At 39.2% G+C, this 27248-nt stretch overlaps 1 protein-coding gene across 1 annotated transcript in view; it reads right to left on the reverse strand.

The window, feature by feature from the left end:
• The window catches only part of GPR137B (G protein-coupled receptor 137B), a 95520-nt gene extending 70780 nt beyond the window's left edge, over nt 1-24740 (reverse strand). The window contains exon 1 of the mRNA XM_036756229.1: nt 24279-24740. Coding sequence (XP_036612124.1) covers nt 24279-24647 — 369 coding nt within the window. The 5' untranslated portion in view covers nt 24648-24740. The remainder of the gene's footprint in view (nt 1-24278) is intronic.
• Nucleotides 24741-27248: the final 2508 nt, after the last annotated feature.

The following is a 27248-nucleotide window of genomic DNA, read 5'->3' on the forward strand; positions in this document are numbered from 1 at the left end:
TGAGGAAATAATAACACCAACCTCCCAAGGTTGTTGTGAAGACCAAATGAGATGACATTTTTAAAAAAGCATTTAGCACAGTTCCTGGCAGGTAGGTGCTGTGAAATGTATATTTCCTCTCTCACCCCTCCCTCTTCAGGGCTTGGAGATTTCCAATAGGACTAGAGGTATGAGTCTGGAGGTTAGGGCTAAATGAGTAGATCCGATAATCATCAGCATAGAGACGATCATTAAATCCAATGGGAGCTGATGAGTTCACGGAGTGAAATAGTCTACAGAGAGTAGAGAAGAAGGCCCAGAAGAAAGCCCCGGTATGGAAATATAGTTATCAAAATATTTGTTTAAAAAATGAGTTCCTGGACCTGAGGATCAGAGCCCCTAAACTGTGTGCCAAATGCCTTCATTTTAGAAATGGGGAAACCAAGGCCCAGTGAGGTTATATAACCTACCCAAGGTCAACAGGTAGTAAGTGACAGAGTGATAATTTGGACCTACGATGCCCAATTCCAAATCTTGCACTCCTTCTATTACACCATGGGTTCCACCAAGGGGAACACCATTAAATTAAGTAAGACAAATTAGGAGGGTCCGAGGTGAAGAACAAAATAAACTAGAAAAGCTTTGGAGAGGATCTATAACGATGCTGTCCTTCCCTAGGACAGACAGTTAGGAGCTGGCTGATAATTTATAAAGCTGCCTAAATTATTATTAGACTTCTGCCAGCACATCACATGGGGAAGGAAGGCCTGAAAAAAAAAGAGTCTTTGAATGGATCATTATATGAAACAACTGTGAAGAAATACTATTAAATAGGTCATGGTTCACAGACTTTCTTCATTCTGTGCCCTAAATAATTAATACAGTGGCTCCAAATCATCATTCTATGTTCTCATTCATCCAAGACTCCCAGTCTTTTCTGCACATTTCACTGATAAAGATCTCCTTTCCAATACATAAAAGATCTGTATTTAAATTTGTAAGAAGTGCCATTTCCCAAGAGACAAAAGAATTAAGCAGGTGAATAGGTAGTTTTTAAGGAAGAAATCCAAGCTATCAATGAACACATAAAAAATGTTCCAAATCACTAATAGAGAAATACATATTTCTCTAATTCTCAGTAACTGAGTTTCTACCTCATGCCAATAAAACTGACAAAGATGACAAATATGGAAAATGAGAAACTGGGCAAATTAATGTGGAGCTGTGAATGGTCCAGTCACTCTGGAAAAGTCTGAAACTATGCCCATAAAGTTAACTAAACCGTGTATATTCTTTGACCTAGTCATGAGTAAACCTATATCATAAACAAAGAAGAAAATGATGGGTGTGGGGTGTGTGTGTGTGTGTGTGTGTGTGTGTGTGTCTATGTTTGCTTATACACGCATATTTTTTCTTCTTTGTTTTTTTTTTTTTTCGAGAAAGGAGGACTCGTATGAACTGATGCAGAGTGAAGTGAACAGAATTGTAAAGACAGAGAACTTTGAGAAACTTGAGAATTCTGATCAATGAAATGACCAGCTCTGATTCCAGAGGACCAATGAGAAAAATATGCTACTTACCTCCTAATAGAGATGTGATAGACTCAAGATGCAGAGTGAGACATACATTTGTGGACATGGCAAAGGCAGAAATTTTTTTGCTTGACTATGTTTGTTACAAGAGTCAACTGGATTGGAGGGGTAGAAGGGAGAAAAAATAAATGTTTGTTAACTGAAAAAAAACAAAAGCTTAAAAGATAATCAAAATTGAAAAAGCAATTACTTTTCTGCTTTTTGGTGAAATTTAATAAGGGGATGCAGAGGAAACCAAAATGTTCCAATTCCCAAATGTGGTAGATTTGAGAAGTCACAAAATGGCAGTTATCAGGGACTTTAGAGATTATCTAACTCCCTTACTATACAGATGAACAATGTGAGATGGAGTATTCACAGTCAGACATAAGTTGGTAGCAGAGATGGAAATAGAACCTGGGTCTCCTGATAGGCCAGTACATTCTCCATATCATTTCTGCCTCCTCCATGAAGCTTCTCCCAATGATCTTTTAGATTCCAGTATACTAAGGATCAGAGGCCATTCATCAAGTCATTAGAAAATGAGGGTGAAGGGCAAAGGAGGTGATTGTCAGAGGAAAGTCTTAAATAGGAAATTAGGTGGTGCAATGACCAGAGTGCTGGGCCCGGATTCAGGAAGACCTGAGTTCAAATATAGACTCAGACTTACTAGCTGTGTGACCCTATTTGCCTCAGTTCCCCAAATGTAAAACGGGGTTAATAACAGCACCTATCTTGCGGGGTTAGTTTGTGGTTCAAATAAGATATCTTGGCACTTATTCCCTTCCTCCTTTCCTAAATAAGACAGCACTACCCTTTACCTCTGAGTTTGAAAGCTGTTTTACCAGACAGCATTGAATTGGACATGGTTTCCTTGCTAATTCAAATGATCCTTGTGTAATTCACCATCAGTAAGGGTGGCTCATATTAGGTCATGGCAGGTAGTTCCAGTCTGGCATTAAAAACAGCTCATACTTCACTTCTCCCTGTCTTTGGTTCTGGCTAGCTAATACCTACAAATGTCAAAGGTACCAAATTTGCTGAAGACACCAAACATAACCTCCTTGTTACTACTTTCTCTAATTTTCAATATAGTAAGAACAATAATGGGTAGGGCAGAGCCCAGAAGAGTAATGAGGGAATAAATTAATAACTGAGATTGCAGCAAAAGCAGTGAGACATATAGTGATGCTAACAGTACCATCCATGGCTATGCAGTCTCTCATGAATGATGGCATAAGAGAAAGGCTACCACCTTCACTTAATACTGTTTCTCAGGTGGGTCTTAATTATTAGTCTGAATATTATGGAAGGAGATAAGCGGGCAATGGGAAGTGAGATGGTCACCTTAGAGCCATAGGCTAGTAAATGATAGGGCAGGTTAAAAAAGAAATCATATTTAATGGGGCATCACTTTTTCTTCCTGCTAGGCCAACTCCAAGGACATTGTTCTGCATCACAGTAGGCTAGATATCATCTGAAGCACACCCAGAAGGCTGGGTCTGGTCTTAAGCCATCCTTGATCTAATCTAAAAGACTGATAATCCTAAAGCATTGACTTACTCCTTTCTTTTCTTTAACTCTCACTATCAGGAAAATGACCTAGAGATGGGATATTTCAATACTCCTGTGGCTGCTCTGGACCAGAAGACAGTACTCCATCACATTCCCAAACCCCAACCTACTAATCCCAATTTGGATTTACATACCCAAGTTTTTCCTAAAATCAAATTGGTGCTGGATAGATAGATTGTTCATCCTTCTTCTCAAAGAGGATCAAAGACATCAGGAAAGTGATGTCTTGTCTTTTAAGTGAATTGGATTTAAGTGAGGCAGAGCTGTGTAAAGTCATCAGTCTCACTCTAGAGTTAGATTGACAGAGTTCAGGACAACTGCTGATGGCCCCATATGCAGTGGGAGACCTTGGCCTTTTTAAGCTAAGGTCTTTCCCAGGTCTCAGTTTGTCTGAGGCAATACCCATTCAGTAGTTCAAGTCTAGGTAAAAACTGAGGCAAAAGATGGCCTAGTTTGCCTTCACCATAGATAAAAGTGGATGGTAGTTGGAGGTCATAAGGAGAAAAATATTCTGCATCTGCAGAAGAGATGGTTGAGAATAGCCAACAAATATCTAGTCTTGTCTTCTCAATCTCTATCTCAACAATTCTCCATTTTATTTCATAAAAGTACACATTAGATCTTGCTTCAATGAACCTCAGGGGTGTATGAATTATTCCATTGAGCAATATTAGAAATTTACTGTAGTGGATACTAGTTGAAATACAGAACATCAGTTGAAATTTGGAAATATATTCATTATACCAAAGTGATATTTTCAATGCAGAAATGAAAATAATGTAGGAGTCATTATATCTGGCATTGACATACTTTAAAAGGTGTAAAAACCATTTGCTTCCAAATGAAAAAGTGTTCTAGAGGAGACGGCATTTGGCTGAAGAAGTGAATTCATTTCTTTGACTTTCCACTGCAAACTTTCCAGACTTAGTGGAAAGGGAAGTTAAAGTCAGAGAAGAAGATCCCATATATACATGTGGGAGGAAGAGGGAGCTGGATTGAAGCGCTTCCTGTGGAATTGAGCTATATACAAAAAATATTTATAGCAGCAGTTTGTTTTTAGAGTTATGAAACTTGGAATGAAGTGGATTCCCATTGATTAGAAAATGGCTGAAAAACCGTGGTATGAATGAAATAGAATGTAATTGGACATTAAGTCATGATGAATATGAAGAGTTCGGGGAAACTCTGCAAGGGTTATACAAACTAACACAGAGCAAAGTAAGCAGAACCACAGAACAATTACACAATAACTACAATGATGCAAAGGAAAACAACTCTGAAAGTCATCAGAACTCTTCATCAATGCAGGGACCAATTGGGTCTTGAGAGGACTGGCAGCAAAGCATACCTCCCTCCTCTCAGCAAAGAGGTGGTGAATCATAAGCGCAAAACTTGGCATTTGTTGTTAGACATAGTCAAGGCGTCGATGTGCTTTGCTTAACTGTATTTGTTTGTTACAAGGAAGAGCTCTGTTGAGTGAAGGGAGACAGAAATACTGGGAAATGAAGGGTTTTTTAAAATAGCATCAATAATATATTTACTTTGGAAGGTACAAGGGAAGGAGAGAGGAAGGAAATTCAACTTGAGTTATAAGATTGGGCTTTACATCCTGACTCTGCTGTATGACCTTGGGCAATGTTCTTTATTGTTCTGGGCTGAAGTTTATTAATTTTCATATTGAAGGGATCAAAAAAGATGAATCCAATGATCTCTTCTTACCCTAACCTCTTCACTGTCTGTGTAGTCATCCTTTTGATATTTTCAATTGAGTAATTTTGCTCATCCTTGGTACATTTGCTAGACCTCATTATTTCATCATTTGTTTTATTTTAAAGGCAATAAAATATTTTGTAATATGATTTCAAAAAGCCAAGAAATCTTAGAATGAGTTATCAAATCAGGGGGAAAACAAATCTAGGTTTCAAAATAATAAGATAGTATTGGTGTATGACTTTCAGTCATATAGCTCAAGGGAGTGAGTGTTGATCACAAGACAACCTACTTCCCTCAGTTGTCTGGTGCCAGTCACACATTATAGGGCATGGCCATTTATAGGAGGCCATATCAGCTGACAGCTGTTGAGTGTGAGAGCCCAGTGCTCCATACCAGGATATGGAGCCATTCACCTACAAAGTCAGAGGCAGTAACAGTTTATAGTGATGGATTAATTGATTGAGGATTGCTTCCTACAGCATGCTTTTTGTGTTATATAGATAGCATGCTCTGCCAAATATGGGCTGCTTTAAAACGGAAAAATAAAACAAATAATGGGTTGATACTTTACCCTTTCCTTCAAGACTCAGAAATCTCTGTCCTCCTTAAGTATCAATGCCTGATGCAGGGCCACCATTCTGGAACCTGGAGTCTGTTCCACCCATCCCTGCCACCTTGTCCTTCTTCCAATACAACAGGACTGTGTCTCTGAATGAAATTGGCCACAGGCTTTTTGATCATTATAGAATTAGTAGAGATTATTCTTTATATCATGAATTCCTGAGCCCAATTTTTCATACAATTCAAGTCAGCAAATAGTTATTAAGTAGCTGCTATGTGCCAGGAACTGTACTACCCACTGAGGAATGCAGGGGCAGGGACTGAACTTGAGATTTTATTGGTATAGAGAATTCTGCATGAGGAAACTCTGTCTGCCAGTGTGGGTCAGTAACTTTTCTGCAACTCATAGTCTTAGAGACTTGCCAAGATAAGAGGTGTCAAGCTCAGGCCATGGGGTGCATCAAAAGCAGAGTAAAATGCAATTGGGAAATGTTTAACAAAATAAAAATACAGTAAAATACAGATAATGTTAATTTGTGGTTTTCTAAGTCAATAGGAGACCCACCAGAATCCTTTCCAATTTGAGTTTGACACTACTGACCTAGATCACTGAGAAGTTAAGTGACTTGTCTAGTGTTACGCAGCTAGTATAGATCAGAGGCATATCTTGAATCTAGACCTTCCTGGCTCTGAGGACTGCTTTCTATCCACACTGAATTTCTATTCATTGGGAATACAGTCAAAAATAATGCCCTTTGTTTGAAAACTCTGAAGGAAACTTCTGGATTTATGTCATAGATCCTTTTCTAATGTTTTGGGCTAGGATAGATTAGGCATGGTAGGTAAGTGCTATGGGGTGTGTATGCATGTGTACGCAAGTGTATATGTGTATTGCTATATTCGTTTTCCCTCAGAAGGCAATCTTAGGAAACCACCTTTTTGGCAAGATAAATACCCTTCAGTTTATATCCTTCCTTGTAGGTGACATGGTTTTGAATTATAGCCACAGAATAAAATAAAAGTGAAAGGTTAGCAAGTCACTTTAGTGTCATCTGTTAACCTATTTCATGAAATACTTATGCTGCTGCCCTCAGTCATTTCTCAGGTCTGATTTCTGTTTCTATATCTATTTCTATTATCTCCCTTTTGGTGGTTTCATCACCTCCAATGGATTCAACTATCATATCTATGTAGATGTTTCTCAACCATCTCTCTTCTGAACACTATCCAGTCTGCATCACCAAATGCCTGCTAAACGTTTCCAACTGGATGTCCCCTCATCATCTCAAACTCAACAAGAATCCATTGTCTATGAAAGGCCCCACCAATATTTCAATCATTCAGGATCTCAACCCCACAGTGATCGTCAACTCTTTATCACTTTCATCACTTATATCCGGTACATCACCAAGTCTCGGTGATTCTATCTACTCAATATCTTCCACATTTGTTCTCTTCTCTCTATTCCCATGGTCACTGCCCTACATCAAGCCTCCTAATTGATCTCCCTCCAACCATTCTCTTCTCCTTTTCAGTCTATCCTCCAAACAAAGGGCCTGACCAGGTCATTTAATCTGCTCAAAAAATTCAAATGATTCTCCTTTGGCTCTAGGTCAAAATACAAACTCCTGTGTGGCATTTAAAGTCCTTCATGATCTGCCTCCAGCTTATCTTTACAGATTAATTAAATATTATGCTCCATCACCCACTCTCTGTTCCAACCAAACTTGCCTATTTGCTGTTCCCTATATATAATATTTCTTCTTTCTCTACTGCACCTTTGCATTCTGTCCTCCCTTCCAGAAATGCTCTCTCTCCTCTACCTCTGAAATCCCTTTTCTCCCTTTCAGTGCTAAGGTCAAGTGCCTACTCCTTCAACAATCCTTACATAATTTCCTCACTTGTTAGGATTTAACTGCTAAATCACTTTGTAAACTACACATACATATATGTATGTTGCATATACATATATATGTCTGTATATATATGCATATATATATATATATATATACAATCTACATGTACACATGAATTTATCAGCGAATATATTGCAAAACCTCTTTAAAATACAAGTTCTTTAATAGTATGGACTGTTTCATTTTTGTCTTTTTACCTCAATGCCTAGCATAGTGCCCAGCATATAGCAGGTATTTAATAAATGCTTATTGATTAAAATTGATAAATATATTAGAAATGCAAATATTAAAGATGATTACCTAAACAAGGAGAGACCCTTTCAGTATTAATCAGAAGTTTAACTGAGAAGCTCCATCACAAAATCATCCAGTCAACCTTTTTTGTTATTTCTGAATGTCCAAGAAAATCCCAGTAATATCATATTCAAAAATATCCCTCAGTATTCTTATTTTCCCATCTTGTCCACCTCCTCATTTCTTTCAGGCAATTTAAACTCCTGCCTTTTCTGGTATAAAAAGACAAGCATTTAAATAACCTAATTTCAGAAAAATAAACTGAAAAAAAGCCTAAATGAACTATCAAGGAGAAAACTCCCATGAATAGATGGATTTTCAAGTTAATTCTATCAAATATTTAAAGAACAATTAATTCTAACATTATATAAATTATCTGCAAAAATAGAAAAAGAAGGGATCCTATCAACTCCCTTCCAGGATATAAATATGGGCATGATACAGAAACCATGGATACAAATTAAAGAAGAAAAACTATAGACCAATAACCTTAATGAGTAGTGATGCAAAAATGCTAAATAAAATATTACCAAAGATCAAAACATTAAACAGATTGTGTACTATGATCAGATTGGATTTATACCAGGAATGAATGGTAAGCATCTGAGGCTGGATTTGAGCTTAGGTCTTCCTGACTCTAGGCCTGGTGCTCTAACCACTGTGAAATCTAGCTGCCATGGTTCAATATTAGAAAAACTACAAACACAGCCCATAAAAATAACAAAAATAATTTTTTAAATCACATGATTATATCAATAGGAGCAACAGGAAAATTTTTAAATAAAATAAAATATCCACTTCTGTTAAAAATATTAAAAACCACAGGCATCAATGAATCTTTCCTTGTTATGTTGACTAGTAACTATCTAAACCAATGACCCAGCATCATGTGTAATAAATATTAGAGGCCCTTCCAATAATATCAGAAGTAAAGCAAGGATGTCCATTATCACCACTATTACTTGATATAGTTTTATAAATGATAGCTATAGCAATAAGAAAAAAAAGAACTGCAATAAACACATGCAAAGAGCAAAAAAAATTATCAATTTATGTAAATGATATGATGTTTCACTTAAAGCACCCTAGAAAATCAATTAAAATTAACTCAAACAATAACTTTAAGTAGCAGGATATAAAATAAATCAACACAAATCAAATTTTCTGTATATTGCCAATCAAACCCAGCCAGATATGATAGAAAGAGAAATTCCATTTATAATAACTATAGAATGTATAAAATATTTGGTAGTCCATCTATCAAGACACACACAGTAATTATATGAATACAACTACAAGATGATCTTTATAGAAATAAAGGTAACTCTAAATATTGGGAGAGATATTAATTAGTTATTCATGGCTTAATCATGCCAATATTGCTACCTAAATTGCTTTACAAGCACACCAAGGCAGCTTTGGTAGAGCTAAGAGCTCTCACAGCTAAACTGCAACGCAATTTGAAGTTATACCCAAAATGTCACTAAGTTGCCATACCCTTTGACACAGTAATATCACTTTGAGACATGTATCCCCAACCAAAGGAGTGGATCAAAGAAAGAGGGAAAGGACCCATATGTACAGAAATATCCATAGCAGCATTTTGTTTTTGTTTTAGTGAGGAACTGTAAGTGAAGAGAGTATGTACCCATCAGCTGGAGAATTTGGCTAAACAAATTTTGGTGTATGGTCATAATGGAGTGTGCCTTCTGTAACATGGCTTCTGACCTCATCATTCAGCTGAAATTCTTCCAAAGTTACCAATGATCTCTTTTAAGAAAATTTTTTTATTGATATTTTCTGTTTCTTACACTACTATGGTATCCCATGTTTCCCTCTCTCTTCTCCTCCCAGAGAGCCATCCCACATGACAAGTAACATTTTCTAAAGAGGAAGAAGAGGGGGAAAAGGCAGCACAACTGAATGATACGTTTAAAAAAGTCAGAAAACATGTGCAATATGTAACACCTGTGGACCTTCCACCTCCACAAAGGGGTAGATTGGGGTGTCTTCTCAGATCTCTTTGTTTGAGTCTCACTTGAGTTTTACGATTCTGTTCCTTTTGGTTTGTTTTTGGCATGTCGTTCTTTCCATTAAAATTGTTGAAGTTACTGTGTCTATTGTTGTGTTTGGTTTTGGCTTTGCTTACTTCACTCTGCATTAGTTCATGTGGATCTTTCTACGTTTCTACGTATTCATCACATACAATATTTCTGACAGCACAGTAATAAACTATTACATTCATGTATCACAATTTGTTACCTATTCTGCAATTGATGGGAGTCTACTTTGTTTCCAATTTTTTAGCTATCACAAAAAGTGCGGCTATGAATATGTTGGAATATGTGGGTATATTTTTCTTATCAATGGCTTCCTTGGGGTGTAAACTCAGTAATGGAATCTCTGGTTCAAAGGGTATGGGCGTTTTAGTCACTTTATTTAAATAATTCCAAATTGCTTTCCAAAATGGCTACACCATTTCACAGCTCCACCCACAATGTGTGCCTGTTCCTCCACAACCCCTCCAACATTGAAAGTTGTCATTTTTCCAGTTTGCAAGGTATAATGCTTGAAGCCTCTCGGTTGCTTTGATTTGCATTTCTCTTATTACTAGTGATGTGGGGAATTTTATCATGTTGGTGTAAATATTTTGCAGTTCTGAGAACTATTTGTTTATATCCTTTGACCATTTATTTATTGGGAAATGGCTATTACTTATACATGCATAATATACCTTGTATATCAAGCCTTTATCAGAGAAATCTGACAGAAAGATTTTCCCCCCATTTAAGCACTTCCTTTCTTATCCTGGATGCAATTATGTCATATTATGTTCCATCAATTACTTCAATCTTTTTTTAAAGATGTGCCTTTTCCCACCCCTTCTCATTTGATATACCCCCAACTTCTCCTCCCCTTCTGCTAGTCCTGTTCCTTAGTTCTTAAATTTCTTGTTTTTCACACCCCTTTCCAGAAAGGATTTCTCTCACTCTTCTTTATCCATCTTCTCCTTCTGTTTACTCTAGACCCTTATTCTTGATTAATGACTCCTATAATTATTTAGAGATATTCTTCTGTATTCTTCACTTCTATATCCTTTATACTATCAAAGTTTCCAAGGTATCCATTCTAGGGTCTCCCCTCTTGGTGCTTTCTGTCGTTGCCTCTTAGAGACCATCCCATGGCTTCTCTTTTTCCATTGTGCTCCATTTCCAGAACAATATCTAACACTTAAATAGTGCTTACTATGTGTTAGACACTATACTAAGAGCTTTACAATTATTATCTCATTTGATTCTCACAACAACCCTGAGAATCAGGGGCTATGATTATCCCCATTTGACAGATGAGGAAACTGAGGCAAGCAGACTGACTCACGAGGGGTCACAGGGCCACTATGGGTCTGAGTCTAGATTTGAACTCAGGTCTTCCTGACTCCAGGCCTGGCACTCTGTTTACTACACTACCTTCTAATGCCCCATGGTAGGTATCCTCAGTGCCATATCCTGGATTATAAAGTCCACCATGGATCTATACCCTCTCTTGTTGACTTTTTTTCCCCTTTCTACATTTGCTTAGAAATCTCCTCCCTCTGCCCATGCTCTCCTTCTCCTCCAGGTTCCAGCTGCCCCTAGAGGCTCCAATTCTAACCGCCCAACCTTCCCAGGATGAGTCAACTTTTCAAGTACCAAATCTACCAGACTTCATCTAGTGTAAGATCCTCATATCCTCTTCCTACCCGTCTCTCTTCACTCATAGGAACATTCATCAGTGGAACCTCCTCCCACCTCCAAAGCAAGGCCTCCTTCCTTTCCTTCTCCTTTTCAATCTTTTCCCTTTCCTCCTCACTCATTCCCCTGTAGGCTCTTCTGTTTCTGAGTTCCCAGAGGTCACCCTCCTCTTATGGCTAATCCTTGAATGCATCACTCACTCTTCTCTATCCCTTTACTCCCCTCCCCCACATTTATGTACCCTCTCATGTTATAATCTATTCTTATCTCACAAAAGAAGCAATGATTCACCTGTAGGCAGGATATTGCCAGGCTCTGCCCATAATACCCCTTCTGTCTCTTCACTGTTACCTCTACCAGATTTCCACCTCTCTATTGTCACTCTGTTGCTATTACTGTCCTTGACTGCCTCATTCATTCACTCCTCTTTCATGTCTGTTGTTTGGGGTGTTCACGAGGTGAATGATGTCTTCTGTTCTGATTTTCTTTCTAAAAATGTTTCAAAGTCTTTTTATTATTGAATGTCCATCTTTTATCCTATATGGTTAAGCTCAGAGTTTCAGAATAAGTCACCCTGAGCTGTATCCTGAGCTTTACTGCTCTTCAGAAAACATTATTCCTTTCCCTCCTCCTTTTTCTAGTGAGTATGGGATAGACTTGCATTATTCAAATGTCCTTTTCTTTGTATTTGAAGACATTTCTCCAGAAAGCTTGCAGAACTTGTTGTCTCTGAACTGAATTGTTAAATTTAACCACTCGAGTTTGTAGCCATGGAGACTGAATCTCAAAGTGTCTCAGCCTCCTTCCATGCTGGGCAATTCATGGTTCATCAGCCCTGATCTCTGCCCCAGCTGACTTTTTTGAGTGGTCAGAACTGGCTCCAGCTGGATGCTGTGCTCCTGACCTCAGGCTTGGTAAAGTGCCACACAGGTACCCATATACATGATGTTCTGTCCTGGCGATCTGCCCCACTCTCTGTTTCTCAGTTCTCTGACCTGGCACTGGCAGTTCAGAGCCTGCTCTCCTCAGCATTGTTACTTTGGGGTTGCAGCCCTCAGCAGGCTTTGGCTCCTGAAGGGTTATGACCAAGCTGGCTTATGGAGACCTAAGGAAACTTCCACAGCCTGGAGCAATGGAAAGAAGGAGGGGGAATGAAGTGTAGGAATAGGTTTTAATGTAAGATTGTGTCTCCTATTTGGGTCTGAATAAGCAGTTTTCACAGAAAGGAAGATCAGAACCAGGAGAACAATTTATACGATGAGTACAACATTGTGAAAAGAAAAAAGCAACGTTGAAAGACTTAAGAGTTTTAATTAATGTAGATAAACTGCAACTCTTCTAAGACAAATCATAAGGCATCCTTACCACCTCTAGACAAAGAGGTGATGGATTAGAGGTACAGCATAAGATGTACATTTTCAGACATGGCCAATGTGTGAAATTGTTTTACTTGATCTGTTACAAAGGAGGTTTTTGGGGAGGGAGGTAAAAAAGGGAGGGTTAATGATAATGATGCCAAAAAGGAAAAGAGATAAAGAAAAAAAGTGTCAATGGAGTATTTTTAGAAATGGAGAGAACAGAAGGAGATTCAGAGGGAAGAAAAAACAACCAGATAAGCAGGACAGATTGGGAATGAATATGCTGAATTTAGTTTATCCTTATAAAACCCTGTCTATAATGGAGATTCGCAGTTTCATATACAATCTTCTTTTTTTCTGTTCTTTGTATACTGAAATGCTTGTGTTTGCTGACATTTATCAAGATCAGACTAATGGAGAATTTAAAATAACATAATAATCTTATTTGTGATGGTGGAGGGAAAGAGTCTGCCAGATGGCAGAACTTTCACATTCTAGATGTAAATGGTACCTCTAAATTGGTCTGCACAGCTCTTTTGAGATAGTTAACCCAAAGCAAGATTCTCTCACTATCCCACACAATGATTCTTGCTTGTCTGCACTGTGGAGAAGCAGGAGAACATAGTAAAGGCAAAAAGAAATCTCACCTCAATTGTCATGGTATGTAGAATTACAGGCAAAGCAACCTCTTGATTGGTGGGTAGACAGGTAAGCACTAGTGAGAATGAGTTGTGAAGGTCTGCATAAATTCCTCAGGCTTAGTTGTTTTCCTTCAGTGATTAGATTGGCAGCTTTCAGCCTTGGCTTTTACTTAATGGATTTGTAATGGGAAATGAGATTTTATTCTGGGTGGCAAAAGTAAGGAATTTGAGTGTTCCCAGGAATGCTGAAGGTATCAGCTAAACTTCTGTCCCTGTGAGGCTGATGGAGTGTACACCCTCAGTGAAGCAACAAGAATCCTGACTGCAGAGAATAAAGATAGAATGGTGTGAAGACCAAGAGCTAACACTGGAATAAGATTGGAGATGCATTGTTAATAATGCTTCCAATAGGTCATAGAAGTGGGCATTAAGATGGTGGATCTAAGCTAGAATTTGCATGGGAGTTCCACAATGTGATCCTACTCCTTCCTATACTGTATTGCTGCCTGGTACTGGCCCAAATTGGAGAAAAGAGTAGGTATGGCCCATATCACAAGACTAGGCAGGGAGTGGGAAGTAGGCTGAGATAGGAAGATGTTCCCTTGTTCCTATGAAATCTTGCACTATGAAAATTTGAAAATCTGAGTTTGGTGAGAAACTTGGTATAGTTTGTTTCCAAAGCTTCTTTCTATCTATAGTTCAAAGATTTCCAAGAGCCCTAGGTCTAATCCTTCCTACTTTATAAAAGTAGTAGACTAGCGGGACCCTTTATTAATATGGTCATGAGTTTCCCTTCTCCTGGTACAAGGAAAAAGAAGATTCATATATACCCTTCAATCACCTGCTTAAGGAAGCTGAAGATATCAGTTATCAAAAAAGAAACAAAACTGACTATGACCTGTGTGAAAGAGTAGTTTTCAGGCTGATCACTTGCTTAGGTTGATGTGGTTAGGATTCAATTAATGAATCTAAGATAAGAAAGAAAATGGTTGAATGGGGGGAAAAAATCACTATATCAAATTTATCTGCTAAGGGTTTGGTATCCAATATATATAAATAATGCCTGTATATACATATACATATGTGTGTAGGTATATCTGTATACACTTACATATATTTGTTTCTGTACACATATATGTATATACACATATAGGCATATGTACATATGCATATATTGATATATGTATACATGTGTGTATATGTATATAGATATATGTACTTATATACATGTAAGTATAGAGTGTATATATGCACACATACACATATGTTTATATATACATATAACACACATGCACATACACGCACTGACCAAAAGCCAGGTCAAAGGATATGAACAGTTCCCAAAAGAAGAATTGCAAACTATTAACATCTGTATGAAAGAATGCTCCAAATCACTAATAATAAGAGGCAGATCAAACCAACGCTGAAGTTTCACCTCACATCTGCAAACTGGCAAAGATAACAAAAAAATGAGAATAGACACAGTCTGTATCAGGGGTGGGGAATCTGTGGTCTCCAGGCCACATGTAGCCCTATAGGTCCTCGAGTGTGGCCCTTTGATTGGACTTGAGGACCTAGGGGGTCATATGTGGCCTCAAGGATTAAGATTCCCTACCTTAGGTCTGTATTCGTATATCTAGTGGTGATTGGTTGGATTATATAACTCTAAGGTCAATTCCAAATTATAGCCTGGATGACTCAGCTTTTCCTTTAAAGTCCCCTTGGATGCAGCATGATATAATAAGAGTGCTGAAATGAGAATCAGGAAGCAAAGGTTCTAATCTCAAAATTACCACCACTTAGCTGTATGAACTTGGGTAAATTGCTTAAGCTCTGAGGAGGTCAGCTTCCTCATTTGAAATAAGGGAACTAAAATAGGTGATCTCCAAGTCCCTTTCAGCACTAGAATTCAAGGGTTGAAAATGTTCTTAACTGAGGACTTGTCAAGCCCTCCCAAGACCATTGCTCCGCATGGGCCCCACCCGCACCCCCACAGAGGGCACTGGGTCTGCCGATCCCCCTTTTTCTGGATTTACCCCTTTTTATAGATGAATAAATTGAAGCTCACTATGTCAAAAAGTGATTTGGATACAGGCTATGTCAGAAATTAGAGTCTGGACAAAAGATTTTGACTTATTGATCTAAGTCAAAGGTATCAAACAAAGAGAAGTGATCCCTAGGTCCCTGCCTGCCAGAATATTGACTTAGAAAAACCACTAATTAACATTATCTATGTTATATTGTTTTTATTTTGTTAAACATTTCTCGATTAAATTTTAATCTGTAATTTGGTAGCATTTAGGACTTTTGAAGGTCATAGCCTTGCCCACAGGTTTTCCACACCTGATTGGGAGTTGTGTAGGCCAGCTCATGGGCTAAGTTTAACACCTCTGGCTAAACAAGGAACTGGGCTTCAGGGTAGAACCAAGTTCTAACCTCAGGTATATGACATGGACTTATTATGTGACTAAAGATGATTAACTTTGCCTTCCTTGACTTGTTTCAGTGCTCTCATCTGTGAAAAAGAGGTAAGAATACTGGAATTACTTCATAAAAGTATAAACAAACAGTTAACACTGACTGGGAATAGATAATAAATTCTAAAACAAATTAGCTCAGTCTCCTGACTCTTAGTACAGTTACTTCCTCATTTTGTACTAAAATTTTTCAGCTTTCCACTGTTTTCAAAAATTACTGCCTATAATGGTAAGAACTTGTCATACTTGGCCTGAGGCTGAAGGCAAGTTGGACTTCAGGAAAGCAGACCACATTCCATTGATTCACAACTTATATTTGCTGTATCCAGTCTCACAAACACTCACTATGTCTGAGGGGTCCAGGAGAAGGTTCTCTTGAAGCCATTGAAGAAACATGCGAGTGACTGCTAAAGATTGCATCAGAGTCCTTTCCGGAATGGTGGCCCCTCAGGAATGATTAAAAAAATCTCCACTTGATAAAAATACTGGTCTGAGTCATTCTCAGAACATAGCCAAAACCTGAGGTGAAGCCATGATGGAGATTGCATAGCCTGTTGCTTGAAGTTTTAGTCTAAGACTGTTTAAATGGTGGTTAAAGGCATTAGTATAGTCTGTTTGGGACAAGACAGGTATTAGCAAAGATTTGTGTTTAGGCTGCGATAGAAAATGCTCCAGACGTCAAACCAAATAGAATAGGAAGTTCTTGAGAATGAAAATTTTAAGATGCAAACAAAATCTCTCTCAGTGAAAAAGAAAATGAGCGGCTATCTACAGACTGATGTGGATGCACAGGGCACTCACTGGTCATTTTATATTTAAATACACATAATCCCAGAGAAGCATCAAAAAAACCTTAATATTTAATTAATCAGTTAAATAGCTGGATGTCAAATAAACCCATAAAACTTGTTTGCATACATAGCAATAATAAAAGCCAGGAGGAAATAATAGAAAGAACATCCCTTTTATAATAACTACAAAATCCAGAAAATTTCTGGGAGTCAGTCTATCAAGATACACTCAAGAATTCTACAACTACAGTCACAGAAACACTCTTTAGAGAAATAAAGAATGACTTAAATAATTTGAAGGCTATTCTCTGTTCATTGATGAATCCAACCAATGTAATAAAAATGACTATGTAAATTAATTTGCAGATTTATTGTAAATCAATCAAAGTACTAAGGGGATATTTTATGAAACAAAATAAAAATAACAAAATTTATTTGGAGGGGGAAAAAGGCCTGACTCTCATGGAAAATAAACAAAATAAGAAGCAATGAAGGGAAAGCACTTTTCAGGCTTTAAGTTATATGGTAAAGCAGTAATTATCAAAACTTAGCAGTACTAGTTAACAAATTGAAACGTAGATCAGTGAAGGAAGAGCCAGAGACAACTGAACTAAGTAACCTAGTATTTTTTAAACTTCAAAACAAACTATTTGGTAAACACTTTTCTATTTGCTAACATCTGTGAAAATTGGAAAATAGCTTGGAAAAACATGGTTTAGAATAGCACCTAACACCATATATTGAACAACAACAAGTTCTAAATGAATACCTAAAAGTAGAAGGTCAAATCATTGGGAAAAAACTACAACAAAAAAGAAAACGGATAGAGGTATCTTTCACAACTATGACTAAGAGGAAAATTCTTAACCAAACAAGGGATAGAGGAGCTCACAAAAAACTAAAACTTACCATTTTGATTACATGAAATTTAAAAGCTTTTGCATAAACAAAATTAATCGAGCTAGCATAAAAAGTGAAACTGTCAACCAAGAAAAAAAAATCTGCATCAAAAATCTTGGATAATAGTCTTATACTCAAGATATGTAGGCAATCACAAATTTATAAATAAATCCAAGATCCATTCACTAATAGATAAGTGATTCAATGAAATGAACAGTTCTCAAAAGAATTGTAAACTATTACCTACTATATGAAAAATTGCTCTGAATCACTAAAGAGAAATGTGAAGTGAGGCTTTATTTTAAAACCAGAATATTAGAAAAGATGACAAAAAATAAATAAAGGTACTGTAAGAGGATAGGCATATCAATATACGACTGGTGGAGCACTATTCCAACATCTGAGAAATGACTAAAAGTAACTAAAATTTGCATTTGTTTTAACCCAGAGGCCCTACTACTAGGCATATACCCCTAAAGAAGTCAAAGACAGAAAGGATAGCATACTTTTTGTGGTAGCAAAGAAATGAAAACAGAGTAAATGCCCAATCATTTGAAGAAGAGCTAAGTAAACTATGGCACATGAATGTCATAGAATATTAGATCCATGAGGCTGCCCAGACCTCGGGAGAGATTTCCCTTTTCCTAACCCTTGTAGCATCAATTATTTTCAACATTAACTATTTCTGGTTTAACATTTACTATTTCTTAATATTTACTATTATCTTGTCTCCCTAAGTAGTTTTTGGGGTTAGGGACCAGGTCATACAATTAGAATGGATTTTAATTTTTAGCGCTGAAAGAGTGTGAATCACTTGCCCGGGGTCACGTAGCTAGTCTGGAACTGGAACCCAAGTCTCTTGACCTCCAGTGCAGTTTCTTCCCCCATATGACCTCATCTCCCCCTTACTCCACTGGGCATATGATAAGGTACTGGTAAATACTTGCTAAAAGAATGAATATGAAAATTATATTCATTTGATTCTTTCATTTCCTCAGTGTTTTCTTTCCATGTAGTAACGTTTATCACCACTTACCTCCTTAAAACTGTAGGAAAAAAAACAGGATAGTAAAAGCAAAGGAAGTGTAATGTAAGGGAAAGAAGCATTAATTGAGAGTCAGGAGACTAGGAACTGAGGCAGCTGGGTGGCACAGTGAATAGAGAGTTGGACATGAAGTTAGGAAGACCTGAATTCAAATCCAGCCTCAGGCACTTACTAGCTGTGTGATCCCAAGCAAGTAACTTAATTTTTCTGAGCCTCAGTTTCCAGGTCTGTAAAATGGGGATAATAATAACACCAATCTCTCAGGGTTATTGTGAGGATAAAGTGAGATAACTTTTGCAAAGAGCACTAGTTACATAAATACTATCTATTATTGGCAATTAGTGGTAGAGTGGATACAGTGCTGGACCTGGAGATTTATTCTCAGACCACATGTGATCCTGGACAAATCACTTAATTGTTATCTACCTCAATTTCCTCATCAATAAAATAGGGAAAATAATAGCACCTGTCTTTCAAAATTGTTGTGAAAATAAAATGAGATATTTATAAAGTGCTTTGTAAATCTTAAAACACTACGTAGCTATAGATATGGATCTATATTTTAATGAGGTAGCATTCAGGATTGGATTCAGGAAGACTAGAATTCAAATCCTGACTCAGATACTTATTAACTGTGTGACCCTGAACAAGTCAGCCTCTATCTGCCCATTTTCCCATCTGTAAAACGGGCATAGCATCTACCTCAGAGAGTTGTTATGAGAATCAAATGAAATAACATGTGTACAGAGCTTTACAAATCTCAAAGCACTATATGAATGTTATGAGTACTAGTCTCAGCTCTGCTACTGATTAACTGAATGATGTTGGTAATTAATCTCTCTGGGCCTTACTTTCTTCAACTATGAGGGTGTGTGTGTGTGTGTGTGTGTGTGTGTGTGTGTGTGTGTGTGTGTGTGTTGGGACCAGATTATTTCTACAACCACTTCAAGCTCTGAAAATTCTATTTGATTCTAAATCTAAGACAATGGTCCTTTTATATGAGACCCAAAAATCTACCCTAGACTGGGGCTAAGGAGATCAAAAGAAAATCTACCCCACAACCAACAACTACTCTCTTCCTAGTGCTTGTAAACAACTCTAAACAATTCTCTAGCAATCTGAATTATCTGCTTAAAAAGCTAAGAAATGCCTTTGATCTATAAGAAGTCTGAGATGCCGCCTCCTCTAATCAGGGAGAAACTCTATGTTTTAGGCTGATAAGTACTTTGCCACCGAGCAAAATGCTTTCTGCAGACCTGGGAGAACAGGAGTGGAGAGCATGACCCCCCATGCCTCCCTCTCAGGCTAGAGCTGTTGCCCAGCTACATCTTCAGCCAAAGAAAGCACAGTATGGGCGTGAACTCTTCCTTTGCCAGGTATTTACTTATTAACCAGCAGATGGTGCAGCAAAGACCTGCAAGCTGTGTCTCATCATGCTTCAGGTTTACTTGCCTATGATCATTGGTAAGCGACCTTAGCTTCCTGGTTTTTCCTTCCACTGTTTCCTCACCCTTAAAAATTGGGGGATAAAGAACTACATGTTTAATGTTACACCAATCAAAGCTTTTAAAGGAGTCTTAGGCCTATTGAGTTGAAAGGGACCTTAGAGATCATCTATTAGATCTGGAATCCTCAGAACCCCTTCCTTTGTCCCAGGGTGCATTGATGGAGTTCAGGAGACACATAAATTTTGGGGGGAGGGAACAATGAAAGCTTTATTTTCACTAATCTCTACTTGAAATTTAGTATTTGTTTCAGTTATTTAAAAACATTATTCACAGAAGGAGTCCATAGACTTCACCAGATAGCCACCAAGGGGGTCCATCACACACACACAGAAATAAAGGAAGGAAGGAAGGAAGGAAGGAAGGAAGGAAGGAAGGAAGGAAGGAAGGAAGGAAGGAAGGAAGGAAGGAAAGAAGGAAGTTTAAGAAGCTCTGGTCTAATCCAATCTACTAATTTTACAGATAAGGAAACTGAGAGAATTGAAGTGACTTGGCCAGTGTCAGGAGGATCAAACGTTGTTAGTGACAGAGAAGGGCCTAGAATCTAGGTCCTTCAACTCTCTTGCTGGTGCTAATCCCACTAGTTGTGGCATCTCCCTTAGTACCTAAGTTTCCACAGTGTCATAAACATAGTAAGCACTGTATATTTGTTGAATGAATGAATAAGAAAGGTTAGCACTCTATCCATCATTCCATGCAGTAACATCTACTTACCCAACTCAGTATTTCCTAAATTCATTTTGCAATCCCACTAGAAGTCTATAATGCCTATAATATTAAGAACATTTAAAATTGTTATGATAGAACATATAATTTTAGAGCTAGAAGGGATCCTGGTGATTACCAAGTCCTACAGCCTAATTTGCAAACTTGCATAGACTGCATAGTATTTGAATGGACAATGTACAGCTCATATGTTGACAAAGAAATTCATACTTGATCCTTTGTACGTCCACCTTTTGGCCTTTGCTCAGGTTTCAAACACCTGGAATTCCCTCCCCCACTCATCTCCTCTAGTTCAAATGCCATCTCTAACATGAAAGGGAGGCTATGTGGTTGAAGGGAAAGGAGTCTTGATCCATAAAATGAGGGTTTAGATTTGATCACCTCTAAGTATTCTTCTGCCTCTAAAGCTATAATCCTATAACCTTAGTTCAAATCTCAGTTTTCTCAATTACTACTTGTGTGACCTTGGGCAAGTCATTTAACCTCTATGGGCCTCAGTTTTGTCATCTATAAAATGAGTAGGTTGGTCCAGATGACCTTTAAGGTCTCTTCCAGCTCTAAAGCTATGATCCTAAGCCCATCCTGAGGGCCTCCAGCCATGACATTAAGGACTCTCCTACCACCCTTGGAACTTATCTAGATTTGTACCCTTTATTAATTTGTGTATAATTTTTATTTTTGCATGTATTATATAACTTAGATTGAACTCCAAGAGGGCCTCAGTGCTGCACAGAGTGCTAGACTTGGAATCAAGAAGACCTGGGTTCAAATCCTAACTCTACAAGCTGTATGACCAAGTCTCTGAGCCTGGGAATGGTAACACCTGTGGTACCTGTACAAAGGTTTGTGGCTCTGATGAAATAATGTATATAAAGTGTTTTGTAAGATTAAAGTACAATGTCAACATCAGTTATTATTAGTCTTTGTATCTTCTCTAGTAGGAGATGGCTATGTAGTACAGTGGATAGAGCATGGGGCCTGGAGGCAGAAAGATCTGAGTTCAAATGTGAAATCAAACACTTACTAGCTATGTGACCCTCCATAAGTCACTTTACCCCTATTTGTCTCAGTTCCTCATCTGTAAAATTGGGATACCCTAGAGAAAGAAACCATAAACCACTACAATATCTTTGCCAAGGAAACTCCATGCAAAATGTCCATGGTCATGTAGATTTGGACACCTGAGGACACCTGAACAACAAAATCTTCTCTAGTACCTATCACAGTAGTTTTACACATAGCAGATGCTCAATAAATATTTTCTGAAAGTATTGGAGAAGCTAAAATAATCTAATTGATGGGAACTTCTAGGAGTGCCAATGACTCCCTATTACCTCTAGAATCAAATACAAACTCCTTTGTTTGACCCTTCACAATTTAGGTCCAGCTTACTTTTCTGTGTTTATTCCCCTTCATATAATCTGGTCCAGCCAACCCAGACTACTTGCTACTTTTTCTACTGCCATCTCCATGACATTACATAGGCTGTCCCCCAGGCACTCTCTCCTAAACTTCTTTGAATCCCTAGCTTCCTGAAAAGCTCAGCTCATGTGCCAGCTCCTAGCCGAGTCCTCCCAACCAGGCCCACCTCCAAAAGTAAAAATTCCTTGTATTTCTTTTGTCTTCATTCTGTATTAACTTATATTTGTACATGTTGTTTTCCCTGATAGAATATAAACTCCTGATTTGGAGCTAAAAAGAAATTTCAATTTAAAATTAAAAAACAAGCCAAAAATATCCCAAAAAAACTGTAGATGCCTTGAGAACAAGAACTATTTCTTTTTTTTTTTTTTGCATCCCAATACTCAAATGTTTGTTGATTGATTAATAAATAAATTAAGCGGCTGAATGAACAAACAGACCAGCGAAAGGCATCACGAAGAGTTCCATTTTGATCATTTTTGATCCATTTTTGTATTAATAATATACCATAATTTTCATACAAAAATGTTTCATCCAAATATTCACAGTATTGTTTTCACTACATGGAGAGTGAGGACAGTTAAAAAGTCAGGTATGACAAGCTCTATTTCCATCCATAGTTTTTACATTAAAGATACAGAATTGATCAAGAAGTTAGTGGCCCCAAATGAAATAAGGACTTGCTTACATGATTAAGCTCAGCCTGCCAGACCACATAACCTTCGACAACCTCATCAGAAGACAATGATCATTGTCTATGGTCTGGTTCTTAATGAAAATGGAAATTTAGTGCCTGGTTTAGATAAAAGAAATAATAGCAGATGGTTATGATGGAGTCACTTTTCTTAAGCCTGTCTGTAGTGACTTATATAGTATCTGCAAAATACTTTATAATAACTTTTATTAATTCTATATTGATGTCAAAGCAGTGGCAGGGCCAACCAGTATGTCCTTAAATTGGGCTATTAATAGTATGCCTCATAAAAATTGGTCCTGTGCTCCTATAAAAGTTTCTCAACCAAGTTTTATGGTTCTTTCCATGGGCCTCTAAGATGAGAAAGCCAGGTCCTTAATCAGGCATCAAGCCTAACCTCATATTAGGTATGGAGATGAGTGTTTACTGCTATGGAAGGTTGTGTAGCAATCATAGGGGAATGAGCCTGTAGGTCTCAATTCATTAAGATTCCTTTGGTAAAAAATGTTGAAATGCTTCCAAGGAGAAGAGTTCCAAATCACCTGCTCAGGACTTACTCAGGTTCTGATACTGAAGCAGTCCCCCTTCTCCTCTCCCCTCCCCCAACAACAGTGGCTTCATGCAAGAATTCTAGAGTTAATGGAGACCAAAAATAGTTTATAGGGGACTAAAAATATGTTAACTTTTAAGAAGGGATTCTAGCCTTCTGGAAGCTACAATCTTGACCCTTGAGTCTGCTCTTCTCCCAAAAGAGGTAATGCCCCTAAATGCTCCAGAATGACCACAGCTGAGAATCTGGACTTAGTCCTGAGAAACAGCCCAAACTGTCAGGGTGATGGTTAAGGGGAAAGCTCTATTGTCTGATTGCCTCTTCTCCATCCCTTTACCCCGGTTCTCGAGGACTGGAGGGAATGGGGATAGGAAAAAGGTTGGGAGGCTTGGTGAGAAGGGTTATCCGGTGGAACTATGGCACGCTCACTCTCTCAGATCCCTTTTCACATTCCCATTCCTCTGTCCTAGAATCCAGTCCTTGAAACTGAAATCCTTACGGCCTTTGCCCCTGTTTTACGGGAGAGGTTGGGTTGGTGAGGTGTATTGGGAAGCTGGACAGGTGCAGGCTGACAGACACAGACAGACAGACAGGTTTATCCTGTATATATCTTGTTTGCACATAGTTGTCTGCATGTCGTCTCCCCCAGTGGACTGTAAGCACCTCGGTTTTTTTGCCTTTTTTTGTAACCCCAGCACTTAGCACAGTGCCTAGCGCATTACAGAGGCTGAATAATGCCGACTGACTGACAAGTCAGCCAGCCCCTCTCTCCCTGCCCGCCCTCCCCTGGGGGGGGGGGGCCTGCGGGCCCCCACCCCCAACACCTCACCTGCGTGAAGTACAGGTTCATCAAGGTCAAGGTGAAGAATTGGAGGCACACCGGAAAGCAATAGAGCAGCCAGAAGACGAAGGGGCTCAGCGAGTTGGCCGCGACGAAGTCTTTGAAGTAGAAGGAGAAGAGGATGGTCCGCAGGGAGGCCCAGAAGAGGCAGAGGAAGAGGAAGACAGTCTGGTAGCTGAACCGTTTGTGCCCATAGTGCAAGACCAGCCAGAGCTGGACGTAGATGAACACGAAGAGGAGCGAATAGAAGATGGTGTAGACGATGGTGAGGCCGAGCTTCACGTATGGGGGGACGGCTGGGGTGAGGGTGGGTGGCAAGGAGTCATTTCTCAGTGGGTCCCATTGAGGGACCTCCATCAGAAAACCAATGTCTCGGCGGGACTGGGCTGCAGGCTCCGCTCGGACTTCATGGAGTCCTCGGGCTGCGTCCGCGGAGGCTGCAGGCGGTGCTGCTGCTGCTGCTGCTGCTGCTGCTGCTCAGGCTGCCGCTGCTCCTGCTCCGGCCGCCGCCCCCTTTCATCTTGCTGGGCTAGGAGCTCAGAAACTGAAAGAAAACAAGCTCGCACTTCCTCTTTGGCTGCCCTGGGTCCGCCGGCCCCGGCACCACATGATCCCGGCGCTGCCTGAGTGATTCATTAGGGCTGCCTTTGTCAGCGATTGGCAACTTAACCGCAGCCGCAGCAGCAGGGGCAGCGGCACGTCCCTCTCCAGCTCAAGAGCCCAAAGCAGCCACCGAGAAACCAACCTTGTTTTCCCTCTCCATCCCTGTTTGCTGGCCAGGGAAGGGAGGAAGGGGACAGCAGCAGCAGCAGCAGCAGAAGGGGCAGCGGCACGTCCCTCTCCTGCTCTAGAGCCCAAAGCAACCAAGAAACCAACGCTCCTTCCCCTCTCCATCACTGTTTGCTGGCCAAGGAAAGGGGCAGCAGCAGCAGCACGGGCCCCTTCTGCTCAAGAGCCCAAAGCAGACACCAGGAAACCAACCCTCCTTCCCTCTCCATCACTGTGTTTGCTGGCCAACGGGTGGGAGGTGGGGGACAGGGCAGCAGCAGGAGCAACAGAAGCAAGGACTCCTCCTGCTCGAGAGCCCAAGAGGGCAGGGGGAGGAAAGGAAGGGTTCTAGTTCTTGGTCATTTGCTTTAGGTTTTATTTAATTGGTTGAGAACCCCGGAGACGGGTTGTTGGCCTATCGCTCGGTTGTTGTTTTGGTGAACTACTCAATTTCTCTTTTGGCTGGGACAATAGCTTTCCTACGCTTATAAAGTGCTTTGCAGACCATAAAGTGCTATATAAATGCTAGCCATTACTGATAACAGATTAAGGGGGATGTGACAAATTGAACTCAGGCATCAAGGCCTGAAACGATTGGAAAACCATATAAGTAAGGTTAAGGGGTGTTATATGAAAGAGAGAGAAGACTTCTGGTTGGCCTCAAAAGGCAGAACCTAGGAGCCAAAGGCATGCAGTTCAGTGAAAAGCTTGCTGGGCTTGAAATCTGAGCATGGTGTGTTTGAACATTATTTATTCCACTTAACCAACTCCCTATGTGACTTCTGGGGGCTTCATCTCCTTGAGGTCAATCTGCAAAATGAGGTAGTTGGACTAGATGACCTCTTAGAACCCATCTGTGATGATACTTTACAGAGGGACAGATTTCATTTCCCTTGAAAAGAAAACAGCTGTCCAGAAATGGAATAGGCTACTTTGGGAGCTTGTGAGATCATTGCCATAGAATTGGAAAGGACACCAGAAGCCATCAGACCCAAGTCCCACATTTTACAGAGGAGAAAACTGAATTTCAGGGAGGTTAAGTGATATGCAGCAGCAGGATTTGAACCCAAGTCTTCTAGCAGCAGAAAGAGCAGCTCTTTCCATGGTATCATAGCATCATATACCATATACCAGGTTTCCCCTCACTCGTTGGTCTTCAAGTACAGGTTAGATGACCTTGTGTTGGGAATGTTGAGGAGGGGATAGATTTGATGACCTTTAGGGATCCGGTGGGTTGTATGATTTTGAAGTTCCTTCCAAACCTGAGAACCTGTCTGTGGGGGAGAGGAACCAAGGACTGAGGGGGAAAGGGCAAAGTTTAAGAACCTGCTTATCCTTGGGGAAGGAATTAACTGGCTAACTTTTCTCCCTGGAAATCTCCTGTTCCCTCAACACTCTTATATGCTTTTTCAAGTCATATCAAAGGCAGGGTTTTCTATTTCTGCCTTTGTTGGTTTATTTGAAATAGGAAAATGAAGAAACCTCTTGCCTTTGCTTTTATCTTTGTCCTAGGCAGTACTGCTTAACCCCTGGAAGCATATGTGATGGATATACCAATTAGCAAGAGAAGCTTGACCTCAGTGGTTGAGCCAAGCACAAACCAAAATACCCTAGGCTAACAGGGGTTTAGAGTAGGGAAAATACCATTAGTCTTAGAATGAGAAGACCAGAGTTAAAGTTCTGATTCTGATACTTACTGGGTCACCTCTCAATTTTGGTTGTCTCATCAGTAAAATGGTAATTATGAAACATACATTGCCTGCCTTGTTGGTTTATTGTGAAGATTAAATGAGAGAATGTAAAGTTTAAAGGCATCACATAAATGTCATCTACTTCTATTACTATCACCTCTTCGTCTGTACTAGCTGTATTTTCTGTTGGCCTGAGTCCCCTGCAGAGTCAGCAGGCTGGTAAATACTGCTTCAGCAGGGCAGCATTATGACTTGTTAACTCACTTTGCAACTGAAAGAATTAGGAAGTGAAATGCTGTTATTTTCAGCATATGGCTCCCCATCACAGCAACATCTCAAAGGGGTGTCTATTCATCAAAATAATTTCTCTATTTGCTTTTGCTGAATGTCTTTCATCATTGTTCTCTCATCTGTAATTATTTCTTACAGATTGGGCTCACAAAATATAGGAGGCTCTTTACCAATTAACAGGTGGGAAAGCCAGAGAAATTTGACTTTG

The sequence above is a fragment of the Trichosurus vulpecula genome, chromosome 4 (genome assembly GCF_011100635.1).
Source record: "Trichosurus vulpecula isolate mTriVul1 chromosome 4, mTriVul1.pri, whole genome shotgun sequence".
Taxonomy (NCBI): domain Eukaryota; kingdom Metazoa; phylum Chordata; class Mammalia; order Diprotodontia; family Phalangeridae; genus Trichosurus; species Trichosurus vulpecula.